The following is a 26,920-nucleotide window of genomic DNA, read 5'->3' on the forward strand; positions in this document are numbered from 1 at the left end:
CAATGTATTTCTCATCTTCTCTATCCTCCCTCCACCGTTAAATATTTCACGCCCTTCATCCCCTTGGTTCAGCATCTCTTTCCCTTCCCTTATACACACTCTTGTAACCTCACGCTTAGATTTCTGCAATCTACTTCTAACTGATCTCCAGCAGTGCCGCCTCTCCCCCTTCAATCTGTGCAAAACTCATCTTCTACCAACCTCGCTACACTCTTGTCACCCCTCTCCTTAAATGGCTTCACTGGCTCCCTATCTGCCTTCGCATACAGTTCAAGCTCCTATTGCTGTCACTCAATATCTCTCCTCTCTTCTTATACACCTCCCAGAGAACTCAGTTCCTCAGATAAGCCGCTCTGAACTGTACCCTTCTCCTCCACTACCAATTCCAGATGTCATTCCTTTCATCTACCGTGTTTCCCTGAAAATAAGACAGTGTCTTATATTAATTTTGTGTCCAAAAAAACACACCAGGTTTTGTTTTCGGGGATGTCTTATTTTTTTCATGTACAACAATCATCTCTCCCTTCCTCTCTTCCATCCTAATTTTTTCCACCACTTCTTTCCTTTTTGCCCCCCCCATGTGCAGCATCTTTCTATCCCCTGTGCAGCAAAACCCCACTAACCCTCCACTGTGACACGGCAGAGGAAGGCCCCAGCGGGGAAGGCCACAAAGCAGCCCGTTCAGAGCGCTGCTGCTACTGCTGTTTATGGAGGCCTCGGAACAGTTATATCAGGTCTCACCAGAGTGAGGGTTGCTGAATTGACGAGTCCGATTTTTTTGGCAAATCATGCAGCAGTAGTGTCAGGGATGCAGTTGGGGAGTATCAGGGATATTCGGGGGGGGGGGGGCTTCAGGGGGTCAATCTTAACTAGGGCTTATTTTTGGGGTAGGGCTTATATTAGGAGCATCTTTAAAAATCATGCTAGGGTTTATTTTTGGGCTAGGGCTTATTTTCGGGGAAACAGGGTAGCTGTCCCCTCCGCTTGGAATAAATTACCCAAGTTTGTCTGCCAAGCCCCTTCCTTTACTTTGCTTAAAAGCAGACTGAAACCCCACATTTTTTATATAGTCTTCAATCCATAACCCTACCCCCCACTGCCCTCCAACCCAGCCAGCAGATTAACCGTATCCATGTCATCCTGTCTGTCTTGGCTGTTTATATTGTAAGCTCTTCTTTCTGACTCTGTACAGCACTGCGTATGTCTGGTAGTGCTATAGATATAATTCATAGTAGTAGTGTGAAGAGCTAAGCTTATGATGTCATAAAGCCTCATTCCACCAATAAGATCTAACCTCATCATGATGTCACAATGGCTTGATTGTCCTGTACTCCCCTCTGCCTTCCAATCCAGCCAGCAGATTAACCGTTCCCCTTAACTGCATCCATGACATCCTGTTTGTCCGACTTGTCCATTTAAATTGTAAGCTCTTTTGAGCAGGGACTGTCTTCTCTGTGCCTCTACAGCGCTGCATACTGTCACCGTGCGTCACCAGGCCGGGCCGGGCCCAAGTGGGAATGGCCGAGAGAGCCCAGAGCACACGGTGCTGACCGAGCGGATTATCAGTTCTTATTTGGAGTTGGAGGATCAAGTAAAATAAAACACCCCAGTTTGCTTCCAACTCAAAATATTTTATTCCATTCGGAACTTCAGTTTCCAAAACCCCAAATTGCATTCATAGTTCAAAAGAAAAACTTCCAAGATACAGTCCAAAAATGACTCTAAAGTCAATGGGTTTCAAAATACTTTCATGCAATTTGATTCAGTCTCTTGCTCACAATGATTTCTGGCAGCTTTAGATTGGATCTTGCCTCTGAGCTCCTTGGATGCAGAGCTCAGGGCAGAAGGGACCTCCTCCCATAATGACCGCTGGCTGTGGTCCCTCCCAACATAGGACCCTCAATCCAGTCTTATGAGAAAACCCCAAAAAGGAAAAATCTCTCCAAAACTACTGCCACAGCCCAAGAAAACTCTAGTTCCTGCTCAAGAAGGATGCAAGGAACCTTCACAAGCTTAACAGTAAACTTTCTTTAACCTTAACTAGCAGAACAAATTAGCAAGTCCAGTTTTGCTCTTTGTCAAAGACCCAGCATAGCCTTTATTAAACCTCATCTGTTTCCATGTCCCACTGGTCAGCCTCACTATTTCCCTCAGGGTCTAAATAGTTTCCATTATCTGAAGTTTCACTCATGAAATCTTCTAACATTTCAGATTCCATATAACTAGGTCTGACCTGACCTGGGTGTTAGGCTGAGGTCTGCTGCTGTGTGTCCTTGGAACTGGTCTCCTTTCACCATTCTGTTTCCTCTCCAGTGCGGGTTAGTTCAGTGGCTGCCTCCCCTCTGAGCACTGCTGCTGGTCCTTATAAGCCTCAGGATAATGAGCTACAGGTGTGGCTTGTTCCTGGCTCAAGTGAGGGCTAGAATGTTCCTGGTGTTGCCTGGAATTGTGTCCCCCATGAATGCTATGAGATGTGTGGTGCACCTTCCCCTTAGGAACAATATCCTGAGTACTTTTAGTTTCCCCTGCCCATTGTTCTCCCTTCTCTAATTCAGGCGAAAACAAATAGGTATTTTCTTGCTCCACACTAAACCTTCCCTGTCTGGCTTTAGTTCTGGGTTGAGGTGTTGGTATAGGTAGTGTTCTTTCCTTTTGGGATAGTATTTTCCCCTGCCTAGCCCTAGGCATCGGCATCTTTTCACTACCCAGCTCAGTCAAAGGGCCTACCCTGATAGCGCTATAGAAATAATGGTAGTAATTTTATAACCAGTCATCTATCCAGAAATATCCCCCATTAACAAATTTATACCTACTTTGAAGCAGGACCAATGACATCTATTACTCTTGCATTTACATGGCTGTCTTTTAAAATACCTCACAATGCTCTGCTGAGCTTTGTCCCTGGGCATGGACTGTGCAAAAGGCTGCATGTATGTATTTGCCTGTGCAATTTCATAAAAACCACTTTTTCATATGTAACATATGCTTTATAAAGTTAACTGCCTCATCCCCCACTGTGAATATTCTTAAAAATATTCATGAAGGGACAAGCAGCACACACTAAGGACTGAACATGCAAATTCATGTCTGGAAAGTTATACTAACTAGACTGCACATGCAGTAAAATCAGTTGTGTCATGGTTGGATAACAGAATTACTTTGGTGGTTAGATTAGTGAGGTCTGCCGTACCCTTTTGAACCTGGAGCACACCTACCTGTATGTCTGTTTTTCAGGTATCGAATTGAGCACGAAGCCCTATCTAAAGTGGAAGTGGAACAAAATGAATTTATTGACCAGTTTATTCTTCAGAAGTAAAGCACTCAAAAGACTAAGGAGATAAAATATTTATTTTCAAGGCAGTGGTATGGAAAACTTGCATCATTTCAACAAACCAGTACATTTTTTTTATCTGATGAATAAATAGTTTTACATCGAGTGAAACAAAAGAGCAAAATGAAGGGAATAGAACATTTCAAATTGCTTGAAACCTCTGTAAACTCAGCTGCAGAAATAAATAAGATGATTTCAAACTGTGCTGTCCTTTTCTTCCATCCCTTTTGCATAGTCATTTATTTAAATTAATATAATATGTGTTAAAACAATTCCTATGGACTGCGTTGTATTTTCTGCTCTGGAACTCACTGGTGCTGCTTTGTAAAAAGAGGCCCTTTTGGGTATTATTTGCACCTTTTTGTCAACATCAAACTGTATCATATAATTCAAAACCTAATGACTAAAAATTATTTGACAATATAACAAGTGGTATTTTAAAATATCAATTTAAAACAAAATAACCACTTAAATGTTGAGATTTTGAGGTAGGTTTTACACCCATATCTTTAAGAAAAGGAGTATTTTCATAAAGTGCTTTCTCTGGGTAAATTAGCTTCAGGGTTGATCCGGTCCAGTTTTTACCCCACTGTGTAATCTTGCTTTTCTTACAGAATCCAGTTTGGAAATCAGAACCATAAGTCCATTCATGGAGTGGGATAAAACCTGGACTGAGCAATCCTATCAGGTGAATCTGGCAACCATAGTGTAAAGCAGGGGTCTCAAAGTCCCTCCTGGAGGGCTGCAATCCAGTCGGGTTTTCAGGATTTCCCCAATGAATATGCATGAGACCTGTAAAACTGTGACTGAGTTCAAAGAAGCGTGGGATGAACACAGAGGATTTAGAATCAGAAAATAATATTAAATATTGAACTAAGGCCAGTACTGGGCAGACTTGCATGATCTGTGTCTGTACATGGCCGTTTGGTGGAGGATGGGCTGGGGGGGCTTCAATGGCTGGGAGGGTGTAGAAGGGCTGGAGTAAGCCTTAACAGAGATTTCGGCAGTTGGAACCCAAGCACAGTACCGGGTAAAGCTTTGGATTCTTGCCCAGAAATAGCTAAGAAGAAAAAATTAAAAAATTAAAATTGAATCAGGTTGGGCAGACTGGATGGATCATTCGGGTCTTTATCTGACGTCATCTACTATGCTACTATGTGCATGCACTGCTTTTAATGCACATTCATTGGGGAAATCTTGAAAACCCGACTGGATTGCGGCCCTCAAGGAGGGACTTTGAGATCCCTGGTGTAAAGCATGTTTTGCATACAAAAAATAGCTCCTGTAAAATTGTGTGGCATGTGTACATGTGCTGACAAGATCGTACATATTTCTCCATGCACATTCTGTGGGCATTCAAGTTTATTAGGTTTGATATATCTCCCAGGGGGTATATCATTCTTAGGGAGTGTACTTTATGTGGAGCAGAGGCAAAGTTGTGACATACCTGTATATTTCTATAAAATATGCATGTACACACAGAGTATATAAGGAAACAGCAAAGCAAATGATCTACTATATCCAACGAACAGAGGACCACAAGCAGTTCATATGAAGAAAAAAACTTGTGTTTAATTGAATGCTCCCAGGAATAATCCCCAATGTAGCTGTGTTTCATCTATAAAGCTGCATCAATGGGGTTCAAAGTTACTAGCTGGTGTCAAAAACAGCTTCTACCTTTTCATATCCTACTGTTTTTATCTGATTATATGTTTTCTTTCTTCACAAATTGTAGTTCTCCTTTTTTCCTCTTGTTTTCTCGTCCTCTCCCTATTCAAGTTTGTCTGTCTTGTAAGGTTTATGTTTATTATTTATAGTCTGTTCCCTAATCAATTTTCAATGTACAACACTGAATTTTATGTTAAGCGTTTAATCAAATTTTAATAAACTATATGAAACTATGAAGAAATAGACTTGGGTCTTTATCAATTGACAATTTGATTAAACACAAGTTTTATTTTTCTTCATATGATCTGCTTGTTGTCGTCTATTCCACACCGAGTACATATACCCATTTTCACTTTCAGAGCAAGTGTAAATTTCTATGCTGAGAGGATCAGCTAACGGGAAGAAAAATTCCATTGCAATATCTTACCTGCAGGCATTCAAACTTGGGAAAAGGCAAAACTTAGGCTTAAAATACAGCTGGCAAAAAAGTAGCCCTAAAGAGCATATTTTTTGCAAAGGTTTTTCAGTTAGGCAGTTAGAAATTGCTCTTTTGTTTTGTTGCCTTTCAGTTAAAACAATGCAGGAGGTGTAGCTGGCATCATTTTCACTTTAAAAGCACAGCTAACAAAAAGGTAACCCAGACCTGAACTGCTCCTGGTGCTGAGTGAGGATCTAGTAAGGGGAAGAAAAATTCCATTGGAATATCTTATCTGCTGGCATTCAAATATGGGAAAAGGTAAAACTTGGGCTTCACTGTCCTCTTTTACTTTTTATTTCAGTACTCTGCTTTTTCCACAAAGTCAGTTTAGGCAATAGTGCTTCCAGTGCAGGTGATCGAGGCAGACAGCGTGCCAGACTTTAAGAATAAATGGGATACCCATGTGGGATCCCTACGAGGGTCAAGATAAGGAAATTGGGTCATTAGGGCATAGACAGGGGGTGGGTAAGCAGAGTGGGCAGACTTGATGGGCTGTAGCCCTTTTCTGCCGTCATCTTCTATGTTTCTAGTGTAACCTTTAGAATCTCTTGTTAGAGTTTTTATATAAAAAGTGTTTAGATTAGTATATTAGGTTGCATTTCAGAGCATAAGGTAAAATCAGATTACGGCATAGATAGCAGCTGAGGAAAGTCTTTGTTTAGTGTTTAATTCCCACCCACCCCTGGCCTGATCTCAGATTTGTAGGCCTTTGAACTAATTAAAGAAGTAATTAGCTAATCATTAGCTCTTAAGAAATAGTCCAAGAAATCCATCAACATTAATAATAATAATAAATATTAAACATTACCATACCCTGACATAAAACCAGAGGTGATCTGAGAAATTATAGACCAGGGAGTCTGACGTCAATGCCAGGCAAAATGGTACAGACTATTATAAAGAACAAAATGACAGAACATTTGTGTCATGGTTGGATAACGGAATTACTTTGTTGGTTGGATTAGTGAAGTCTGCCGTACCATTTTTATATTTATCAGTGATCTAGAGCTGGGAATAACTAGTGAGATAATTACATTTGCTGATGACACAAAGTTGTTAAATCACAAGAGGATTGTGGAAAATTGCAAGAGGACCTTGTGAGACTGGGTGTCAAAATGGCAGATGACATTTAATGTGAGCAAGTGCAAAATAATGCATGTGGGAAAGAGGAACCCAAACTATAGCTACGTAATATAGGGTTCCACGTTAGGAGTCACTGCCCATGAAAAGGATCTAGGTGTCATCGTTAAGGATACGTTGAAACCCTTGGCTCAATGTGCAGCGGGGCTAAGAAACCAAATAGAATGTTAGGAATTATCAGGAAAGGAATGGAAAACAAAGATGAAAATGTTATAATGCCCTTGTATTGTGCGCCTCGAACACTTGTGCAATTCTGGTCGTCGTATCTCAACAAAGATGTAGCAGAATTAGAATGGTACAGAGAAAGGTGATGAAAATTATAAAAAGGATGGGATGACATCCCTTTAGTGACTAGTGCTCTTCAGCTTGGAGAAGAGACAGCTCAAATTCTATAAAATACTGAGTGGAGTGGAAAGGGTAGATGTGAATCCCTTCTTTATTATTTCCAAAAACACTAGGACTGGGGGGGGGGGCAAGCAATGAAGCTACTAAATAGTATATTTAAAACAAACCAGAGAAAATATTTCTCCACACAACATGTAGTTAAACTCTGGAATTCATTGCCAGAGAATGTGGTGAAATCAGTTAGCTTAGCAGGGTTTAAAAAGGTTTGGATAATTTCCTAAAAGGGAAATCCATAGGCCATTATTGAGATGGCTTGGGGAAAGCCACTGCTTTTTCCTCAGATAATCAACACAAAATCTGTTTTATTACTTGAGATCTAGCTAGGTACTTGGGACCTGGGTTGGCCACTGTTGGAAACAGGTTGAGGGGCTTGATGGACCTTCAGTCTGTCTCAGTATAGATGTTACATAGGAGTTCTGTTAGGCTGCTATAGTCTTGGCCAAGTGTTCAAGGTGATGAACTAGAAATCTATTGGGCTCTCTCCCTAGTTCATCTTACGAGTAGCATGGTTTTTAAGGAGTGAAGGAGTAGACTAGTGGTTAGAGCAGGGGAGCTCAGTTCAAATCCCACTGTTGCTGTTGTGATCTTGGGCTAGTGACACTAGTATAAATACATCACGGGACGCATCGAGTCAGAAGATGATATCTTCTGGCCCATGGGTCCCTCGACCACCAGAGGACATCCGCTGAAAGTCAGGGGAGGGAAGTTTCACGGCGACTCCAGGAAATACTTCTTCACCGAAAGAGTGGTGGATCATTGGAACAGACTACCACTCCAGGTGGTAAAGGCCAGCAGCGTGACGGATTTTAAGAATAAATGGGATACTCTTGTGGGATCTTTAAGGAAGTAAATTCAGGGGGGGGATACTTGGAATGGGCAGACTTGGTGGGCTGTAGCCCTTTTCTGCCGCTTTTTCTATGTTTCTAGTCACTTAACCCTCCATTGCCACTTATCTGAAGAGATGTTCCTCGGCTTCTTTTACAGTCTGTGTTTCGCTATGGCTATATCAGGAAGCTGGGTTCAAGAACTTTTTAAAGTATTTTCTTGAAGCCAAGGAACATCTCTTCAGATAAGTGATCTACTATAATACTCTAACACAGGAATGCTCTGTGTAAATGTGATATGATTACAATCTGAGCATTGCCGTTGTGGCACCCTGAAGAACTTATGAGCACATTGAAATCATTAGAAAAGTTTATTACATGATTGATATATGCTTCTCACTAATAGCCCGATATGTTAACAGGAATTGGGGGTTTGTCAGTGTGTTCTATATTGAATTTTTGCCCTTCCTAGTATTCAGATTTCACTTAAAATCCCGTCTGCCTGGATATATAAAGATGGATGTATGGCAGAAAGTGTTGGAGAGAAAAACAGCAAATGGATAAGGTGGCCCTGGATACACAGTTAAGAGCAGACAGAAGGAAGTGCAGCCAGAGACTGGGAAAGATAGTTTGAAAGGTAGGGGAAAATGATTTAATTTTCAATTTAGTGATTGAATTGTGCCAATTTGGGGAATTTACATCTGCTGTCTATATTTTGCACTGTTAAGGAAGAAATGCAGTCTTGAATCTTTGGATTTCATTTATATATATTAGTACTTTTAGTTTGTAGTCCCATATTTGCATAGGGATTTTCTGTGTTTTGGTAGGAATGAATGTTGAGAAACACGTACAGTGTGCTTTGTGTAGTTTAATTTTGTGGTTAACCATTATGTATTGTTAATAAGATTATATTGTGTGTATATATGAAAAATGAATGGAAAAATGGTATTATGATTAGTACTATTATAGGGGTGAGGGTGGAGCTTGCCCCCAAACAAAAAAGTGTTCCGCTATCTATGAATACATATACTGTTTTTATATAATGCCAGATGTTTTTGGTGTTTTAGAAATTTTATTGTAAAACTGCTTAGAAATTTGATAAGCGGGATAACAAATTTTAATAAAACTTGGAAAATTTTGAAGTGATTTATCTAATAAATAAAAAGTTTTACGGATGCATTTTGTATATTTCTTTTTTGCTAATGAGGATATAGATTTTTCACGTCTCCATCATCTTTTGGCTGTTTGCAACTGTCTTTTGAGTAGTTTGAATTCTGCAGTGTACCAGGGATTACACTTTGCATTGTGTGTGAATATGATATGGTTGATTGGGGCAAGTTTGTCTAGTAAAGTCTGTGCTGTTAGTTCCCATTTGTTCATTTTGGGTTAGATTCACTAAGCCCACCTTACCTTACCTTTGCAGCCCAATTCTATCCAATCACTGGCTGGCCGACTGATTCACCATTAATCTCCATGCAAATGGGCCCGATCGGAGGCACACCAGAGCGATCAGCGACAGCGATTCTGATGCACACGCAGACCATCTTCTTTGCCTGTAGATGGTCTGTGCATGCGTTGGCCCGCTGTAGGACTGCTCGTTGGCTGATCTTCCCACACCTCCTGAGGCAGAATTTTCAGGCTAAAAAGTAGACTAAAATGAAGTCTGTGCTGCCCCGACTCTCCTGCTTTGTGCTGCCCTTCCCCCCCAGTGCAGCCCCGTTTTAAACCCGCAGGTTAAAACCAAGGGCTCGCATTGCGGGGAAGGGTGGCAGAGAGTAGGGTTTTTGCTGCAGGGCAGGGATTTTAGGGAGGCAGAGAGCAGGAAAAGACGTGAGCGACTGGTCCTCAGCAGTCGCTTCTTTTTTTTTATCGGCCAACCCAGTCGGTGATCCTTAAATTGTTTAGTGAATCGCTGCCTTCCTACATTTGCATGCCATTTCCCTCATTTGCATAATCGGATCGGGTGCGGCCAGGATTTGCCAGAAGGTTTGTGAATTGGGTTGGGGTTGGGACACGATCGGTGTCCTTAGTGAATCTAGTCCTTAGTGAGAGAGTATTGAAATGATCTGGATTTAAATTGAAGGTTGTTAGTATGTTAGCTGCCTTGATTTTGCTTAGATGGCTGTAGCTGTAAGTTTTGTCTTTTTGATGGTTAGTTGTTTGTGTAGAGAATGATCGGTATTGCAGGGTTGGGTCATGAATAAGGTGACCATACGTCCCGTTATTGGACCGACCGTCCCGTTGTCCCGAGCCACCACTTTGGGACGCCGAAATGTCCCATTTTCAGGGACAGCGTCCTGAAGTTGTGCACAGGGACAAGGGGACGGCCGGTCCAGCGCCAAACCCCTGCAGTGTTGTCCGCGCCGGCTAATCCTGCTGCTGCCGCCGATGCTCCTTCCTGGGCTGACTTCCACATGCAAACTGAACCCACGCTCTGGGCTCTAACGTGTGCGTGCAGGCTTCCCTTCTCTTCCCTCCGAAACCGGAAGTTACGTCCCGGGGGGGAGGAGAAGAGAAGGGAAGCCGTTACGCACACGTTAGAGCTTCGGAGCAGGAGTTCACTACGGGCAGCGACGGAGGGAAGCTAAGTGAGACACAGAGCAGAAGGAAGCTTACAACTTGCTTTGGCCCTTTCTCGCTGCCGGGTCTGACTCCTGCCTACTTTCTGTTTCCGCGAAGGCAGGACCCGGCAACGAGGAAGGCCCGAAGCAAGTTGTAAGCTTCCCTCCATCGCTGACCTATGGAAGATAGGTCAGCGATGGAGGGAAACTTGTGACTCTGCCGATGGGAGGGATGGGAAGAGAAATGATGTTGCTGCACCCAAGGGGGGGAGGGGGAAATAGAAAAGCTGCTACTGCACCCAAGGGGTGGGGGAGAGGGTTAGAGAAAAGCTGCTGCTGCTGTACCCAAGGGGGGAAGGGGGAAATAGAAAAGCTGCTGCTGTTGCACCCAAGGGGGAGGGGGGAAGAGAAAAGCTGCTGCACCCGAGGGGGGAAGAGAAAAGCTGCTGCACCCAAGGGGGTAGGGGAGAGGGGAAGAGAAAAGCTGCTACTGCACCCAATTGGGGAGGGGATAGGGGAAGAGAAGTGCTGCTGCTGCACCCAACTGGGAAGAGAGAGGGGAAAAGGAAGACCAGGGAAGGGAGAGGAAAGAGATGCCAAGACCATGGAAGGGAGGGAAAGGAAAGGAGCTACCAGACCATGGAGGGGGGAGAGATGTCAGGGTATATGGGAGGATTGGGGAGGAGACAGATGCCAGACTAGGAGGAAGGAAGGAGAGAAAGGAAGAAGAAATGCCAGATAATGGAGTGGGAGGGGGAGATGGAAGGAGAGGAGAGAGATCGGAAGGAGATAGAGATGCCAGACCATGGGGTGGAGTGGGAAGTAAAGAAGGAAAGGAGAAGAGAGAGATGCCAGAGCATAGGGGAGGAGGTAGAGACAAAGACTGGAAGGAAGTGATGGGGACATAGGAAGGAGGAACCGAGGACACTAAGGACATAGGAAGGAAGGAGGGAGGGAATAGAAAGGGACAATTGTTGGGTCTGAGTGCAGAAAGAAAGAAATGAAAGAAAGGATGCACAGTCAGAAGGAAATGCAACAAGAGACTCATGAAATCACCAGACAGCAAAGGTAGGAAAAATGATTTTATTTTCAATTTAGTTATCAAAATGTGTCCGTTTTGAGAATTGATATCTGCTGTCTATATTTTGCACTATATTTATCTATTTTTCTATAGTTACTGAGGTGACATTGCATATTTTAAAGTCATCTGCCTTGACATCTTTGAAACCCCCCAAATATAAATGATAATTAACATTTTCTCTGGGTATAGTGTGCTTTGTAGTTTTTTTTAAATTTTAAGGTTACCATTATGAATTAATATGAAAATATTATGTGTACATGAAAAATGAATGGAAGAAATTGGGGGCGGGGCTAGGGCGGGATGGGGGGCGGGGCTGATAATTAATAGCTATCACCTTAGTCATGAACAAGGGCTGTTAGGTTGAGATCTGCATTGTAACATTTCAAAGGAACGGTTGCTAGATTCCTGCTAAGCCTCCGCCTTGTCTCCCCTTACGATGAACGAAAGGGTTGAAACAAGGCCGCCTGCCCCGCCTTCCTCAAGCGCCCTAGAGTGGGTTCACTGAGAGCCTGTCGACCCGATTGGCTGCGGGAGGAACGTGGGCGGGACCGTCCGCTGAACGTACAAACGGGTTGGCTGCGGGAGTAGCTGGCGATCGGCTGACTGACAGCATCATGGCTTCTTTCACTCGGGTCCTGGAGTGGGTTTTTCTCCTCTTTTTTGCCTTTCACGTTCCCATCACGGTGCTCTTCGACCTGCAGATCGCCCTTCCCGCGAGCTTCTCCCCCCAGGCCGTGAGTATTGCGCCCAGCTGAGTTTGCAACTGGCACGTGGTCAGAGGGTGGAAAGACGATGAAGCGCGAGCCGGGCATCTCCCTCCTTCCCAGCGGGGCGTCAGCGCAACGGCCGTTTTTCGAAGTGGCGCGCGGCTGCACGAAACTTCCTATTTCCGCCTGGGCGGATTGCGTCAGAGGGAAAGCTCGAGCCGGGCAGCCGCTTCGGAAAACGGCTGTTGCGCTGATGCCCCACTGGAAACGGAAAGTGTGATTTGGAAAGGCTGGAGCTGTACTATGTTCCCTCAGGTGCGTGTGGGAAAGGGGGCAGGAGACTCGCTGGAGTTGGGGTGGAGGGAGAGAGAGAAGAAGAGACACTCAATGGAATTAGGGTGGAGGGAGAGAGAGGGGGAAGAGACACTCGATGGAATTAGGGTGGAGGGAGAGAGAGGGGGAAGAGACACTCAATGGAATTGGGATGGAGGGGGAAGAGACACTTGATGGAATTAGGGTGGAGGGAGAGAGAGGGGGAAGAAACACTCAATGGAATTGGGATGGAGGGGGAAGAGACACTCGATGGAATTAGGGTGGAGGAAGAGACACTCAATGGAATTGGGGTAGAGGGGGAAGAGACACTCGATGGAATTGGTGTGAAGGGAGAAAGAGGGGGCCCTTTTCATCTTCCAGTGTTATAGAGATGTGTTTTGAGTTTCTCTGACATCAGAATTGAAGACCATTTTGAGGACTGGTAACTCTCCCACCTCTTCCTCAGTGAAGACCGAAGCAAAGAATTAATTTAATCTCTCTGCTGTGGCCTTGTCTTCCCTGAGAGCCCCTTTTATCCCTTGGTTGTTTAGTGGTCCAACCAATTCTCTTCCCAGCTTCTTGCTTTTAATATACCATTTCTCCACCAGAGCAGGCAGGGACAGGAGCAATTGAGGTTTGCTTCTGCCCAACTCCCCGCTAGACCACCATGGATATAAAGGTGGGCTCAGCAGGCGGTTGGGGAAGTAGGATCAGAGTGTTTGGAAGTGTACAGATTGAGGCCTGCCCTGCAGAGAACTAGGAAAAAGACATATTCCCTTATGATATTCAGCACATGCTCAGTGAGACCTAGATATTCAATGCCAGTGTCTGGACATGGCCCAATTTTATTGAATATTGGGTATAATTTAGTTTGCAGTAGTTTTAACAAAACGTTGGCCACTGCCAGCTGAATATTGACTGGGCAATGTATAATTAAAATTACTGCTTAGTTATCTCCTGTGAATTTACTATTGAAGTTTTGTAAATGTGTTCTCTATTTCAGGTGAAAGATTTAAGTAAATGGTACATGAATACATTCAAAGATCCATTCATGATAGAGACACCTCTTTGGTTTCTGACATTTGTATACTGTGAAGCTTTTCTGCACCTGCCCTTCTTTCCTGTCGCTGTATATGCATTCTATCAAGGTGAGTCTAGAAAGAGAGAATGTGGGCTTAATCACTATAACATAACAAATTTTTATTTGTGTACCGTAAAATGCCTTACGGTTCGATGCGGTTACAAAATGAATATACAGCAGGAAGAATAACAGGTTAACAATAGAAATTAATAGAACAGTTTGGGTAAAATACTAAACTGGCTATTCACGTCTGCTATGGTTAAACCTAATTGTGGATTTGGTCAAATCGAGAGAGGTCAGCAGCTAACTGGTGAAATCTGTGTGACTGCTGCCCCAAGAGAATTTATCTTCACCGCCATACCGACCTGTTGCCTCGCTGGGGGGCCCGATCTCGGTAACCCAGGGCCCCTGCTGCCAAGACGGACGCAGAATAGGCAGCCAACAGCCATCTTGCAGACATTGGAGGCCCGGCCGTTGAGGTTTTGGAGGAGAGCTGTGCTGCAGACGGGTCACAGTCTATGCCCTGGAACCTGCCGTCTTGGAACGTACCCATCCATGGAGGAGCACCAACCTTACCAGGCCCAACACTACTGTTTCTACCGGTCCTCGCAGCCCAGGCCTCAGCAGCATGGAGCCCAGAGTGACAGAAGCACCACCAGAGCCCAGCCCAAGCCGCAGAAACATGAGCAGTCACACGGCCTCCAGCATCAAGAAGTGCACCCGAATAATGGGGGAAGTTAAGGAGAAAGGGAGCGCCATGACAAAAACAGAAAGGAGTGGGAATTTGAATTAACATTGGGGAGAAGGCAAAGGGTAAAAATCCAGGAAATCCGAAAGGCTGGGGTAGGAGAGAAAGAAGGAAGGAGAGGGTCAGGTTAGTTCCTCGGCCAGCAGGAGGGAAGTAGATAATAAGTGGAGTTGTATTGGGATTGGGAAGGGAAGGAGGAAGGCCTGTTTTGAAAATTGTGGAGGTGAAGGGAAAGGTGCTGCTGGACAGGGGGAGGTAAAAGAAAGTGAGACAGAAGGGCTACTGCTGGACAGGGGGATCAGGAAGGGGTGCTACTGGACAGGGGGGAGGTAAAAGGAAGGGAGGAGGGAAGACAGACAGGGGGGAAAGAGACAGAAATAAAAAAAGACAGACAGACATACAGGGGGGAAGAGAGAGACATAAAAAAGCAAGACAGACAGGAGGCCAGGGAGTGAGGCAGAAAGAGAGAAAGACATACATACATACAGAAAGACATGCCCAACTCTACATATATATTCTAGCACCCGTTAATGTAACGGGCTAAAAAACTAGTGATAACATAAGTTCTGTATTGGGAAGTATACTGCATGTTCCTAGATGGTTCATTTACTTCAATATGGAATAGCTTACCTGTTTAGTTACATATTCAAACTTTTATTCAGGTTTTGGTTTGGTGTTTTTTTTTACATTGATTGAAAAGTTTCCTATTTCAAAATTTGTTTTTAAAATGTTTCTATTTTATTATAATGTATTTCTAAGTGATATTTGTGATTTCCCGTTGTATTTAGTGGTTATATTATTGTAATCCTGGTTTAGGCTTTAACAAGAATCTGGTGCACTATGGAAACGTGTACATTGCATTAGAGGTTAGGTATTATGTATGTACTTGAACTGCTCAGAATCCAAGATGATTCAGGATATAAATTAAAAACATATATATATTCAGTGCTCGCCACTGTCTAGCTACTGGTGCTGAATGTACAAATTTAGGGCTGCTTCTACAAAGCTGCGTTAGGCTTTTTTATAACTGGCCGCGGCGGTATTAGCACCGATGCTTATAGAATTCCTATGAGTGTTGGAGCTTATATTGCCGATGATAAAAAGTAACAGCGTCATAAAAGAGGAGAGTTAATTCAGGCATGGTGCCTGGCATTAACGCCCTCTTCTACGACACCGCACTAGTGGTTTTTAGTGCAGAGAGCCACGCTGAATGGCCCACGCTATTCGATGCTGATTGAGTTCCTATGAGCGTCGGGAGCAGCGCGGGCCATTCAGCGTGGCTCTTTGGCTAAAAACCACTAGCAGTTTCAAAGAAGAGGGAGTAAAATGCTGACCACCCTGGCTGAATATTAACCCCAACCATTGTTTAATACCAAACTTTAACTGTAGCTATTTCAAAAAAAGTCCCGGCCTGGGTTTTATAGCAAGGGAAATCATAATGACATACAGAAGCCAAGAAGTTACAGCTCTGGAGCTTTTTCTAATTGTATATAAATTTTAAAAGACATTTAAAAGCACACTTCTTTCAACTGGCTTTTTTTTTTTTTTAACTTAAAGCATTGAGTTTGGGATTGCAGTTTGTATAATGCTGTTATCTATTTTTAATAACATTTTTAGTTGTATTAACTTAATTTAATATCGATAAATTGATTGTCATAAGATTAGGTTGTGTTTTTTTTTCTCTTTCTGTCCTTTTCAATGTGAATGGAGTTCTTTTTGAAATTGTTTGGATTTATAAATTGTAAACCGCTTTGATCCTTTTTTAGGCTGTGTAAGCGGTATATAGTTTTTAATAAACCTATTTTCAAAGTGCTACCAGTTGCACGCAGCACTGTACATTAAACACACAAGAGATCTAGGGGCCATTGACAAGTTATTGTAATGAATAGATACAATTTTTCCATTATAAATACAATAAAAAGTTAGGGGTGGGGGAGGAATTTTATTAAATATTTAGATCAATAATAAAGAATATTGTATATGAGGTTTGTGAATGCATAGGTTATGGTTGGTTTGGGAGGGATTGGATTAAAATTTTAATGTTTTAACTGATGTAATATTGTGTATTTGATGTAAGATGGAAAAATGAATAAAGAATTGGAAATTTTTTTTTTTAATGTTGAATATGATAGAGATTCAAGTGATGTATTCAATTTCAAATGTTATTTATTGTTACACTTGTAAGATGTAAAATGAATAAACCAAGTAGCCAGCAATAGAAATTACTCCAACTCATGGAAAAACCCATCAGGGGTACCCCAAGGCTCCCCACTATCTCCCACACTGTTCAACATCTACATCGCATCCTTAGGTCACCTACTACAAAAATTAGACTTAAAGCATTACATATACGCAGAAAATATATCAATCCTAATCCCCTTAAATGATATCTCAACTGAAATTATAGATAACCTCACTCAGACAATGATAGAAATCGAAAAATGGACTACCAACTTCAAACTGAAACTAAACACAGAAAAGACAAGTCTTTTTGGCAAGACCCAATGACAAAATAACCAGAACATCATGAAAAATAAACGACCACGAATACCCAATCTCCAAAACCATAAAAATACTGGGTATCACACTAGACACTCACTTAACCATGGCTGACCACACAAACTTACTGGTGAAGAAATGTTTTTACACGCTGTGGAAACTAAGGACTATTAAAAAATTCTTCGACACAACATCCTTTAGACTACTGGTGCAGTCGCTAATCCTATCTATCCTGGATTACTGCAACATCGTCTACAAAAATTAAGAATAGTGCAAAACACTGAGTTCGCTTAATCTTTGGTCTGAAGAAAAAAGACCTTATTAGCCCCTACTACAAAAAATTACACTGGTTGCCAGTGGAGGCGCGAATACTGTTCAAGTTTGCATGTATCTGTTTCAAACAGGTCTGGGGACTAGCACCGTCCTACCTACTACCACACTTCACGCTACACAACCCCACACGAACAACCAGAAACAGAAACATCTTTACATATCCAAAGATCACAGGCTGCAAATACAAATCCTTTCTGGACAGAACCTTCATGTTCCAAGCAAGCAGACAGCAATCCTGGCTGGGAAACTACCTAAATAGAGCCAGGCAGATCTATGGCACATTCTGAAAATCAATTAAAACCGTTCTATTTTACAACAAGGGATTATTTTATACTTTAATGTTTATAAGTAAGATTGTAAAGTGATTTGTTTAAAAATTTTTCTGATTGATTATTATACACTTGTAAGATATGAAAATGAATAAAGATTTACAAAAAACAACAACAACAAAAAACCGTTCTATTTGACAAATTAATCGCCAAACAATTTCTTATGCAACTCTTCTCTCCTTCGCTGATTGTCCAGTCTTCTTCCAATGTAAACCGCCTAGAAGTCATTTTGACTATGGCGGTATAGAAAAATAAAGTTATTATTATTATTAAAGATTTACAAAAAAACAACAACCCCAAAACACGCAAGAGATGGTCCTTTCTCAAAAGAGCTTACAATCTAAATTATGACAAGACACACAGGACACAGGGTGGCTCAATATATGGTGGTAATTCTGTTGTTTACAGTCTCCTACAAATTCTCTCTGTACAGGTGGCTGCAAGTGGATACGCATTCCTGCTATTATATATTCTACTCATGTATCAACTTGTGTTCTCCCCATCATTGTGGAGCTCCTCTTCGCCGACTTCTCCTCATTCAAACTAGGACCTCTGAACCTCCAAGAACGTCTCGCACTAGTAGCACTCTACGCACCTTATTTACTGATCCCACTGCTGCTGCTCAACACTATGTTATACAATCCGCATTACCAAAGCGAGGAGAAATGGGATGTAATGTCTTTGATCAACTGCTTGATTTCGAAGATAGACATAAGAGGTTACTTCAATTTCAATCTGGTTGAAGGTAGAACCACAGAAGAGAAACATTGCAAATCTCTGTAAGTGAAGATGAATTTGTCAATGGCTATCAGGGGTATGATGCTTTATAACAACTTCTTCAAGCTAAGTAACCTGAGATTGAAACATTTTCAACCGAGTATCCCTGAGCAGCAGAGATTTTGAAATGGACATCTTATTGTTAAATGGTAAATAACTAGGCAACATACATAACAAATACAGGTCACTGAAACTAGCACCCAAATCAAGGCATACTTGGCATGATGTGTTATGTTTCATTCTCATATAAACTCGCCCCTTGCCAGGTGGTGTCATTCTTACAAACTGAGTGAAAAAGAATGTCACTTAGGGCCTATTTATAAGAACAGGAGATCTCAACAAAAGTTGCCATTATTGACCAAGATAGCTTCATCTTTTTGCTGGGAAAATGAAACATGAAATCTGATTGGTCACTGTGGGCACCTTCTCATACACACACCCATGTGCCCTCTATCCTCTGAGACATGCAACCCCCCCCCCCCCCCCCCCGGTGTGCCTCTGCTCTTCTCTCTCTCTGAGACACACACCCATGTGCCCTCTGCTCTTCTCTCTGAGACACACACACCCAGGTGCCCTGTATCCTTCTCTCTCCAAGACAACCACATACACCCTTGTGCCCTCTGCACTTCTCTCTCCAAGACCCCCTCTGCCCTTCTCTTTGTCTCTGAGACACACACACACACCCTACTCAGGTGCCCTCTGCACTTCTCTGAGACCCCCCACCCAGGTGCCCTCTGCCCTTCTCTCTGTCTCAGACACACACACACCCTACTCAGGTGCTCTCTGCCCTTCTCTCTCTGAGACACACACATACACCCAGGTGCCCTCTGCCCTTCTCTCTAAGCCCTGATCTTAATTACATTACATTAGTGATTTTTATTCCGCCATTACCTTGTGGTTCCCATTGAGATGCTGTGGGGTGATTTGAAACAGGCTGTACATGCTTCCTAATGAGCATCCAATTGCCTAAGGTTTTTCTGCAATTTTTTTTTCCAATTCTTTATTTTTTCATCTTACATCAAGTGTATAATATTACATCAATTAAATCATGCACATCACTTGAAATTCTTTTCTATTATCATTATATTTTCTGCAATTTTTAAAGTCCGCATGTGTTTTAATGACTTTGAATAATTATTGTCAGCTGCAAATTTAATCACCTCACTTATTCTGATCTCTAGCTCATTTATAAATGTGTTAAATAGTACAGGTCACAGTACAGATCCCTGCGGCACTCCACCATTTACCCTCCTCCCTTAAGAAAAAATGGCCATTTAACCCTACCCTGTTTTCTGTCCAATAACCAATTCCTAATCTAGAACAGAATATTGCCTCCAATCCCATTACTCTAATTTTCTCAGAAGTCTGTCAGCTTTCTGAAAATCTATGTCAACCGGCTCACCTTTATCCACATTTAATCACAACTTCAAAGAAATGAAGCAGGTTGATGAGACAAGACTTCCCTTGGCTGAGTCCATCCTGACTCTGACCATGAAACCATGTTTGTCTGTGTTCCCTAACTTTATCCTTTATAATAGTTTTCACTGTCATGTCTGGAACTGAAGTCAGATTTAGCAGATTTCATTTTCTGGATCACCCTGGAACCTTTTAAAAAACTGTTGTTCATTGGCCACCCTCCAAACTTCAGATATATTTTAACCACAGGTTACAGATCACTAACTGCAAATCAGCAATTTCATGTTTGAGTTCTTTCAGTAACCTGGGATGTATACCATCTGGATCAGGTAATTTATCACTTTAATTTGTCAATTTATCAGTATCCGGGATAATTTGAAAACCTGACACATTTACCAATCCTAGTAGAATAGCCTTTCCAATATATATTCTCTCTTTAGAGCTGTTTAAGACCTATCGGCAACCTTTACTCCTTCCCTGAACTTTTCAGCATGTGTCATCTGCAGTCTCTTAAAGAGAAGGCACCAGAGTTCTCTAATTAGATACAAATGTGTATCTAGCAAATCTCTTTGCTTGCTGGTGTATGTATCATTTTAAGCTAGAGTGACAGTGGCTCTGTCACATTCAGTATGGATAAAAGTTTCCCATAACTTGATTTCTTTTATTCCCATATTTTGGTTTCATTTTCCATCCAGGCAAGAAAAGAAAGCAATTTTAATCCCTTATCAATTGTCAAGTGCCCCTTTTTATGCAGTCAAATAGCATATTTCTCAACCACAATAGTGTAATCACTTCAGTAAACATTTACATTACATTAGTGATTTCTGTTCCATCATTACCTAGCCGTTTAAGGTGGATATAAAGTAAAGTTGGATAATAGGAAAGTGTTACTAATGAGTATTCAGGTTCATTGGATAACAGGATATTGTTATTAATGAGTATTCAGGTTATGATCTAGTAAGATGCCAATTCAATGATTTGCTCTGGTCACCCTAAAGCAGGAATTTCCTTTTTGACAAAATTAATTATTGCAGGCTCTGCACACTACCCCCCCTCCGTCGTACCTCCTCTGCCGATCCCTGGTGGTCCAAAGGCGCAGTGGGCAGGAGTGAGCTTTCCGTGCTCCTGTCCCCCCTGCTAACCCGGTCGGTCGGTGGCTGCTGCAAGGAGTTGTTTCTTCAGCCACTGAGCGGCACCAAGCAGGAGCGCGCTTTGGCACTGCTGCTTGATGCTGAGCAGCTTCCTGACTGGCTCTCGCAAATTCGCAGAGCCAATCAGGAAGCTGCTCAGTGCTGAGCAGCAGTGCCAAAACGTGCTCCTGCTCAGTACCACTAAGGGGCTGAAGGAAACACAACTCATGGCAGACACCAACCAACCGGGTTAGCAGCGGGGCAGGAGCGTGCCCGCTGCACCTCTGGACCACCAGGGATCGGCAAAGAAGGTACGACGGGCAGGGAGGGAGGACATGGTGCAGAGCCTGACAGGACAGGGCACAGCTGCCTGACTTATATTCAAGTATATACGGTACATAATTTATGCTTATCTAGCATGTTGTCTACAAAAATCTTTGCAATCATTTTTCAAAATTATCACTATCCAGCTAAATTATTCTTCTCTATACCTAACATTTGTTTTCTGAAATAAAACCCCCAAAGATGAGGAAAAGTATGCCTTTTTTAAAAAATGTCACATTTAATGTTTTTTTCATCACTGTACTTCAAATCTACATTTTACAAAAGTGACCAGCCAGTGTGCTGCATGAATCTTCCAGCTTCTGAGACTTTTTACACTTTTAGGTGCTTTCTTTCCCCTTGAACAAAACAGAACACTTTTTTTTCTCATCCAAGAGAACTGAAATGCTTCAGTTGATTTTATTCTCAGGAGCCACATAAACAACAATAAAAATAAAAACAAACAAAAAGACACAAACCATCTTGTTTTGGCGATTCAAACATCCATCTCATTCACAGCAAATAATTACTTCATTGAAGTTAAAACTTCTAAAATGCAACTTATTTCTAGTCATTTCCACTTTGAGATCTGTTTCCTCAGGATGAAAATACTCTGCTAAATACAGATAAGTTACAGTAACTTCAACAGTTAATTGTCCATTACAAACATCAAAGCTTTATTCCTCCAGAACAATGCTTAAAACTTTGTTTTTAATGATGATCTATTAAGATTTCTTTGTACAGGTGAAAAACATCTTCAGGTTTTGTAAGGTCTTCTTTTTTCTTTTTTTTATATAAAAGTTGAAAAGGGACATTCAAGTTTCAAGTCTCCACACTGAACTTAAAAAAAAAAAAAAAAAGTCATGTGGAGGTAAACAAACCAAGTTGTATACTCCAGGAGGTAGAGGACTTCTTTGTGTTCATATATACATATGCACAGAATAACTCAGTGTTGCAACAGAAAAGAAAAATAGAATAGCCAGAAAATTACTTCGGTGACATTTGATGACTTCCATAGCTTTGCCTAGAAACAAACACAATTAACAGAACCTATGTGCTGAATTTTTTTCTTCTTTTGTTTTAAATTGTCCAGTGCAAGAAAAAGTATTCTCAAAATTGTTAAAGACTTTAACTGTGCAAGCTAGCTGGATCTCTACAGAGCTCTCATGGCGAGGCAGATACTTTTGAAATTTGCCCGCTGACAGAATTATTCACAAAGAGGGATAATGCATGCTTTAGGAATCATTACAAGAAAGCTGAAAAAGAAAACTTCTAATAAAAATAGATTATATATGTATATATATGTATATATTTATATTGGGCAAGGAACAGATGTTTTGTCTCTCCTACTCATAAATTAAGGGGCCCTTTTACTAAAGATTTGCACTTAATACATGGCAAGAACCCAAATTACTTTTCAGTTAGTGCAAAAGCAGTGCAGTAACTATTCTGGGATAACAATGAACGTGCCCTTGTGCTAATACACATGCTGCTTAGCACACAGTAGTAAAAGGGCACCCACATCTTTTTATATTGGTTTTGTGATTTTTAAAGTTACTCTTCAGAATTTTTAACAGCACACATCAGTAGCATGGCTCTTGTGAAAGTTCATTTAATTTAAAGCAAAAGTGCTACCTCGATTGCTGATATCAATTGTCATACATACATATTTGGAGACCATCTGAAGAAGGGACCAAACTCATTTATGATAGCATTCTTTTTGGTTGATTTGATAAAAGGAACTATGGCTTTAACTTTTGGCCTTGTCCCTATGCAGTCAACACAAATGTTTTGTACCCATTTTTGAGTCCGTTCTCCAGGTGGTGTTCTGTTCATATCTGACAAATTTTGCAGTACAATATCTGGTATTCTGGTGAACAGCAGCATCCTGATTTATGTGGACTCTTGAATGGTTCATATCCTTAGGAAATGAAATACAAATTCTAACCAACCAGGAGTACTTGAACAATTTTGTTTTAATTGCTAACTGAATTATCAGACAAATTGTATGTGATACCTTTTGAAAATATGCTGAATTACCTATAATACACATTGCTAGTACTGCTGCTTTAAGGGATAGTATCCAATTCACGGGCTGCATGATGCCTGCTGACATGACATCATGATTGATCAATGTCAGACTAATTTCTTTAGGTTTTTTTTTAGTTTTTTTTTTAATAAAAACTCTTTAGGAATGGCTCAGTATAAAAAATTCCATTTTTCCTTTTATACAATCTCACCTTTTGATTAAAAAATAAAGCAAAAACACAAATTCCCCAGTCTTTCCCTACATTTTCAGAAGTTTGGTTCAGTTTGCCATTTGTTCTGAGCCGAGCCATAAAACTGCGCTAGGATTCATAAAATGTGTGCAACTCTGGATAAAACATTTTTTTTCTAAAAGTAAAACCACTCTATAAGATTAGACCTCTAAAACATCTTTCTTCCTAAATATTATTCATATTATACAAGTAGTGGTTGTTAATTTAAAACTTCATTAGTAAAATTACAGTACAAGCATGATTAACAAGAGTTTGAGCTCCACCTCCCCCTGCAGTACACTAGGAAGATCAACTGTTTTTTACACCTAAGCAGCAACAGGACCAGCCACCACTACCGAGAGCCCTTTGCCCTGATCCAGCCAGACAAGTAAGCTCTTCCCCAGCATTCCGTTGGAAAAATCAATATGCTTGCTTTTAAATATCATCAGAAGTAGGAGATCAACTGCTTTTACACCTAAGCAGCACCAAGACCAGCTGCCACTATCGAGAGCCTTTGTCCCAATCCAGCCAGACGTGTGTGCTCTTCACCATACAATTTGTTGGAGAGATCAATCTACCTGCTTTTAAATATCAGCAGCATTGGGAAAACAACTGCTTTTACACCTAAGCAGCAGCGGGTACATCCGCAACCACCAAGAGCCCACAGACCCGATCCTGCCAGGAGCGTGAACTCCTCCCCCTGCAGTCCATTGGAGAGATCAATCTGCCTGCTTTTAAATATCAGCAGCAGTGGAGATCAACTGCTTTTACATCTAAGCAGCAATGAGACCAGCCACAACCACCGAGAGCACTCAGACCCGATCCTACCAAGAGTGTGAACTCTTCCCCCCCTGCAATCCGCTAAGAAGATCGACTGTCGGCTCCGGGCGGCTTTCCCGCAGAGGAGAGAATCCTGCATTCACCGTGGACCTCATCTGGGGCAGCCTCCTTGGAGCGGCTGGGGCACGGGCAGTGTGTCTGGGAGGGAATGCATGGATGGGAGAACATCGCAGGGGAGGAGACTTAGGCATCCTGGGACTGTCGGCCAGAAGAAGTCCTTTCTGGATACGTCAATCGCTCCTCCTAAACTTACTTGCTCCACTTCATCACTGACGCTGACCCATTCTGCTTCTATTCCTTTCTCTCCTCTCTTCTACCTTCCAAAGTATTTAGATCAATGCTGTCTTTTTAAAATGTTTATTTTATTTTTATTTTTCCTCTAACTCTACTTTTCACTTCACTATTACCCTCCAGGTACTTTAGTTAGATTGTGAGCCTTCGGGACAGTAAGGGAATTTTCCAAGTACCTTTCTTATTTCTAATCTTAATGTATATTTTCTGTAAACCGCTTAGAACCTAACGGATGTAGCGGTATATAAGAAATAAATTACATTACATTACATTAACTTCCAGAATTGCAAATCCCAGATCCAGTGAAGCGCTACATTGTTATCTTCAGTAGTATTTCACTCCCAAACCAGAGGAGATGGTGGCATCTCAGATGGTTGAGCAACAGTGGAACTAGAGAGTCATAAAAAAAACAGAAACAAACCTTTAGAGGAACAATAAAATGCATGTTTCAACAAACAAAATTGTCCCCTTAATAAAGACTAGTTCACTCATTTTGATGCTATGTCCTCAAGTCTTCCTATTGCCTTGAACTTCACTCTCAGTCTTCAAAAAGGGCCAATGGGTCAGATTTTCAGAATATCCCTAATGAATATGCATTAAGGAGATTTCCATTCTTTACTAGCTGCACTGCATGCAAATCTCTCTCTTGCATATTTATTAGGAGATATCCTGAAAACCTGACCCATTGGTGGTTCTCAAGGATTGGGCCAAGGTCCTGTTGGATTCATTGTGTAAGTAGGGCATAGACCAAGCCAGCAATATCGTTTTTGTGTTCTATTTCACAGATTCTGCTCTATTTTTACAGTACAAAGACTGTTTTTGCTATTAGTGGAAGGTGTGCATTTATTTCCTTTTACAGAGAAGAGAAACAAGATCTTTTGGATTTTTATAGCTGTTGTCTGAGGAGGACCCAACGTGTTGCACTGTGTGGGAAATGCATCTGGATGACATCATATGCCTGTATATAGGCGGTGTTGGACAGAAGGACACAGCACACTCAGCCCCCTTTCAAGCAACTTCACATATAACATTGGATGTTATTTTCTAGGACCATTTGGAAAGTTACCTCAAGCTGATAATTTGTTTAAAATGTAATGTACTCTGTAGCTAACCTGTACTATCTTAGTATGGATTGGTTGCTAAATTGGGTGGCATAAATGCAAATGATTTTAATTATATTCCTGTGGTCCATTTTAGCTTTAGACAACCTAAAGTGATATATAATGTGGTAAGACTGCAAATTTTAATAGACTGCTCAAGAGTATTCTCTAATCTCATTGATGTCCAGATATGACACTGTCCTTGTTGATCTAGCAAAAATGCCCCTTTCCCTCAGAAGAGATCTTTCAAAGGGTCCTCTGACTTAAAATATCTTATACGCATATGTTCCAGTTTCTTATGCCTACACCAATATCAGATTTGTTAATGATAAAGCTCGGATTGTCAGGGGCTGGATAGAAAATAATCAGCCAGGATGTTTCTTTTTAACTGAAACATGGCTGACCTTGGAGGATGATCCTATGGTTAAACAACTCTATCCATTGGGCTATAAAGTTCTATGTAGAGAGCGGGAAAGGAGTTTTAGAATGTTACTATTATTTTAAAAGCTTTTTTATAGAGAAATTAGAGATTCTCTCTTTACTCAGGGCCTGGAAATTATAATATGCAGAATCAGGAATACTACTTTGGTTGACCCGTTAACTGGTATGCTATTTTACATTTTGCCAGGTGCTTGGCCTAGAGTTATGGACACGTTTTATAATTTGTTTTTCAGAATTCCATTCATTTGAAATATAAAGAGAGATTATGTCCTTACCTTGACAATATCTTTTCCAGTAGATAGGTGAGACATTCTAGACTCTCACCCTGTCCTGTGCCTGCCTACTGTCTCATTTTGTTTATGCTTATCCAAGTATGTTTCTTAGATGCCAGCCAGCCCTTTTGGGCCTTGAAGAATTCTGTAAATATGTTCACAGCAGGGGTACTTCCTGAGCTCCTTTGATGTTGTGGTTGGCTGTTATTCTAATGTTCCTTTTTGAGCAGAAAGTTGATTCTTGGGAATGTTCCCATTGGTGACCCTACTTGATGTTCTGTGTTGGAGCTCTTGGTGCTTGGGTACTAACTACAGGTGGTGCTAGAGCTCCCAGAGAAAAAAATCCAGAGTAGAGTCCTTCTTCATATGGCACACAGCCATTGGGAGATAACCCACATATCTAGAATGTCTCACCTATCTACTGGAAAAGATATTATGAAGGTAAGGACATAATCTCTTTTTATATTTCAAATGAATGGAATTCTGAAAACCAAAATTATAAAATGTGTCCATAACTCTAGGCCAGTAACGCGGCAGAGTGAATTTACGGGTGGACAAGGTCAAGGCAGTCTGTTTA

The 26,920-nt window shown here is 41.5% G+C and overlaps 3 protein-coding genes across 7 annotated transcripts in view; 2 read left to right on the plus strand and 1 right to left on the minus strand.

Annotated features, from left to right (window-relative positions):
- The window catches only part of IFT20 (intraflagellar transport 20), a 29,439-nt gene extending 25,939 nt beyond the window's left edge, over positions 1–3,500 (plus strand). Inside the window, exon 5 of one of the 2 annotated variants that reach the window (XM_033921629.1) lies at positions 3,235–3,500. In XM_033921629.1, coding sequence (XP_033777520.1) covers positions 3,235–3,316 — 82 coding nt within the window. In that variant the 3' untranslated portion in view covers positions 3,317–3,500. The remainder of the gene's footprint in view (positions 1–3,234) is intronic. The other variant, XM_033921628.1, reaches the window with a different exon arrangement.
- An 8,500-nt stretch (positions 3,501–12,000) lies between these two features.
- On the plus strand, positions 12,001–26,772 carry TMEM97 (transmembrane protein 97). Of its 3 annotated transcripts, none has more exons than XM_033921625.1 (4): positions 12,001–12,222; positions 13,511–13,655; positions 17,931–18,276; positions 25,390–26,772. In XM_033921625.1, exons 1-4 carry the CDS (start codon positions 12,103–12,105, stop codon positions 25,496–25,498), a joined length of 720 nt encoding a protein of 239 aa, XP_033777516.1. In that variant the 5' UTR covers positions 12,001–12,102; the 3' UTR covers positions 25,499–26,772. The 3 variants fall into 3 exon arrangements, with proteins under 3 accessions (XP_033777516.1, XP_033777517.1, XP_033777518.1); XM_033921626.1 differs by having other exon boundaries at positions 12,002–12,222; positions 25,423–26,772; XM_033921627.1 differs by lacking the exon at positions 12,001–12,222 and adding an exon at positions 12,398–12,510.
- Positions 21,361–26,920, minus strand: part of NLK (nemo like kinase) — a 157,508-nt gene continuing 151,948 nt past the window's right edge. For both annotated transcript variants that reach the window (XM_033921619.1, XM_033921622.1), the window contains exons 11-12: positions 24,801–24,920; positions 21,361–23,660 (exon numbers count right to left, since the gene is read on the minus strand). In XM_033921619.1, coding sequence (XP_033777510.1) covers positions 24,866–24,920 — 55 coding nt within the window. In that variant the 3' untranslated portion in view covers positions 21,361–23,660; positions 24,801–24,865. The remainder of the gene's footprint in view (positions 23,661–24,800; positions 24,921–26,920) is intronic.

This window comes from Geotrypetes seraphini, chromosome 15 (assembly GCF_902459505.1).
Source record: "Geotrypetes seraphini chromosome 15, aGeoSer1.1, whole genome shotgun sequence".
In the NCBI taxonomy this organism is placed as follows: domain Eukaryota; kingdom Metazoa; phylum Chordata; class Amphibia; order Gymnophiona; family Dermophiidae; genus Geotrypetes; species Geotrypetes seraphini.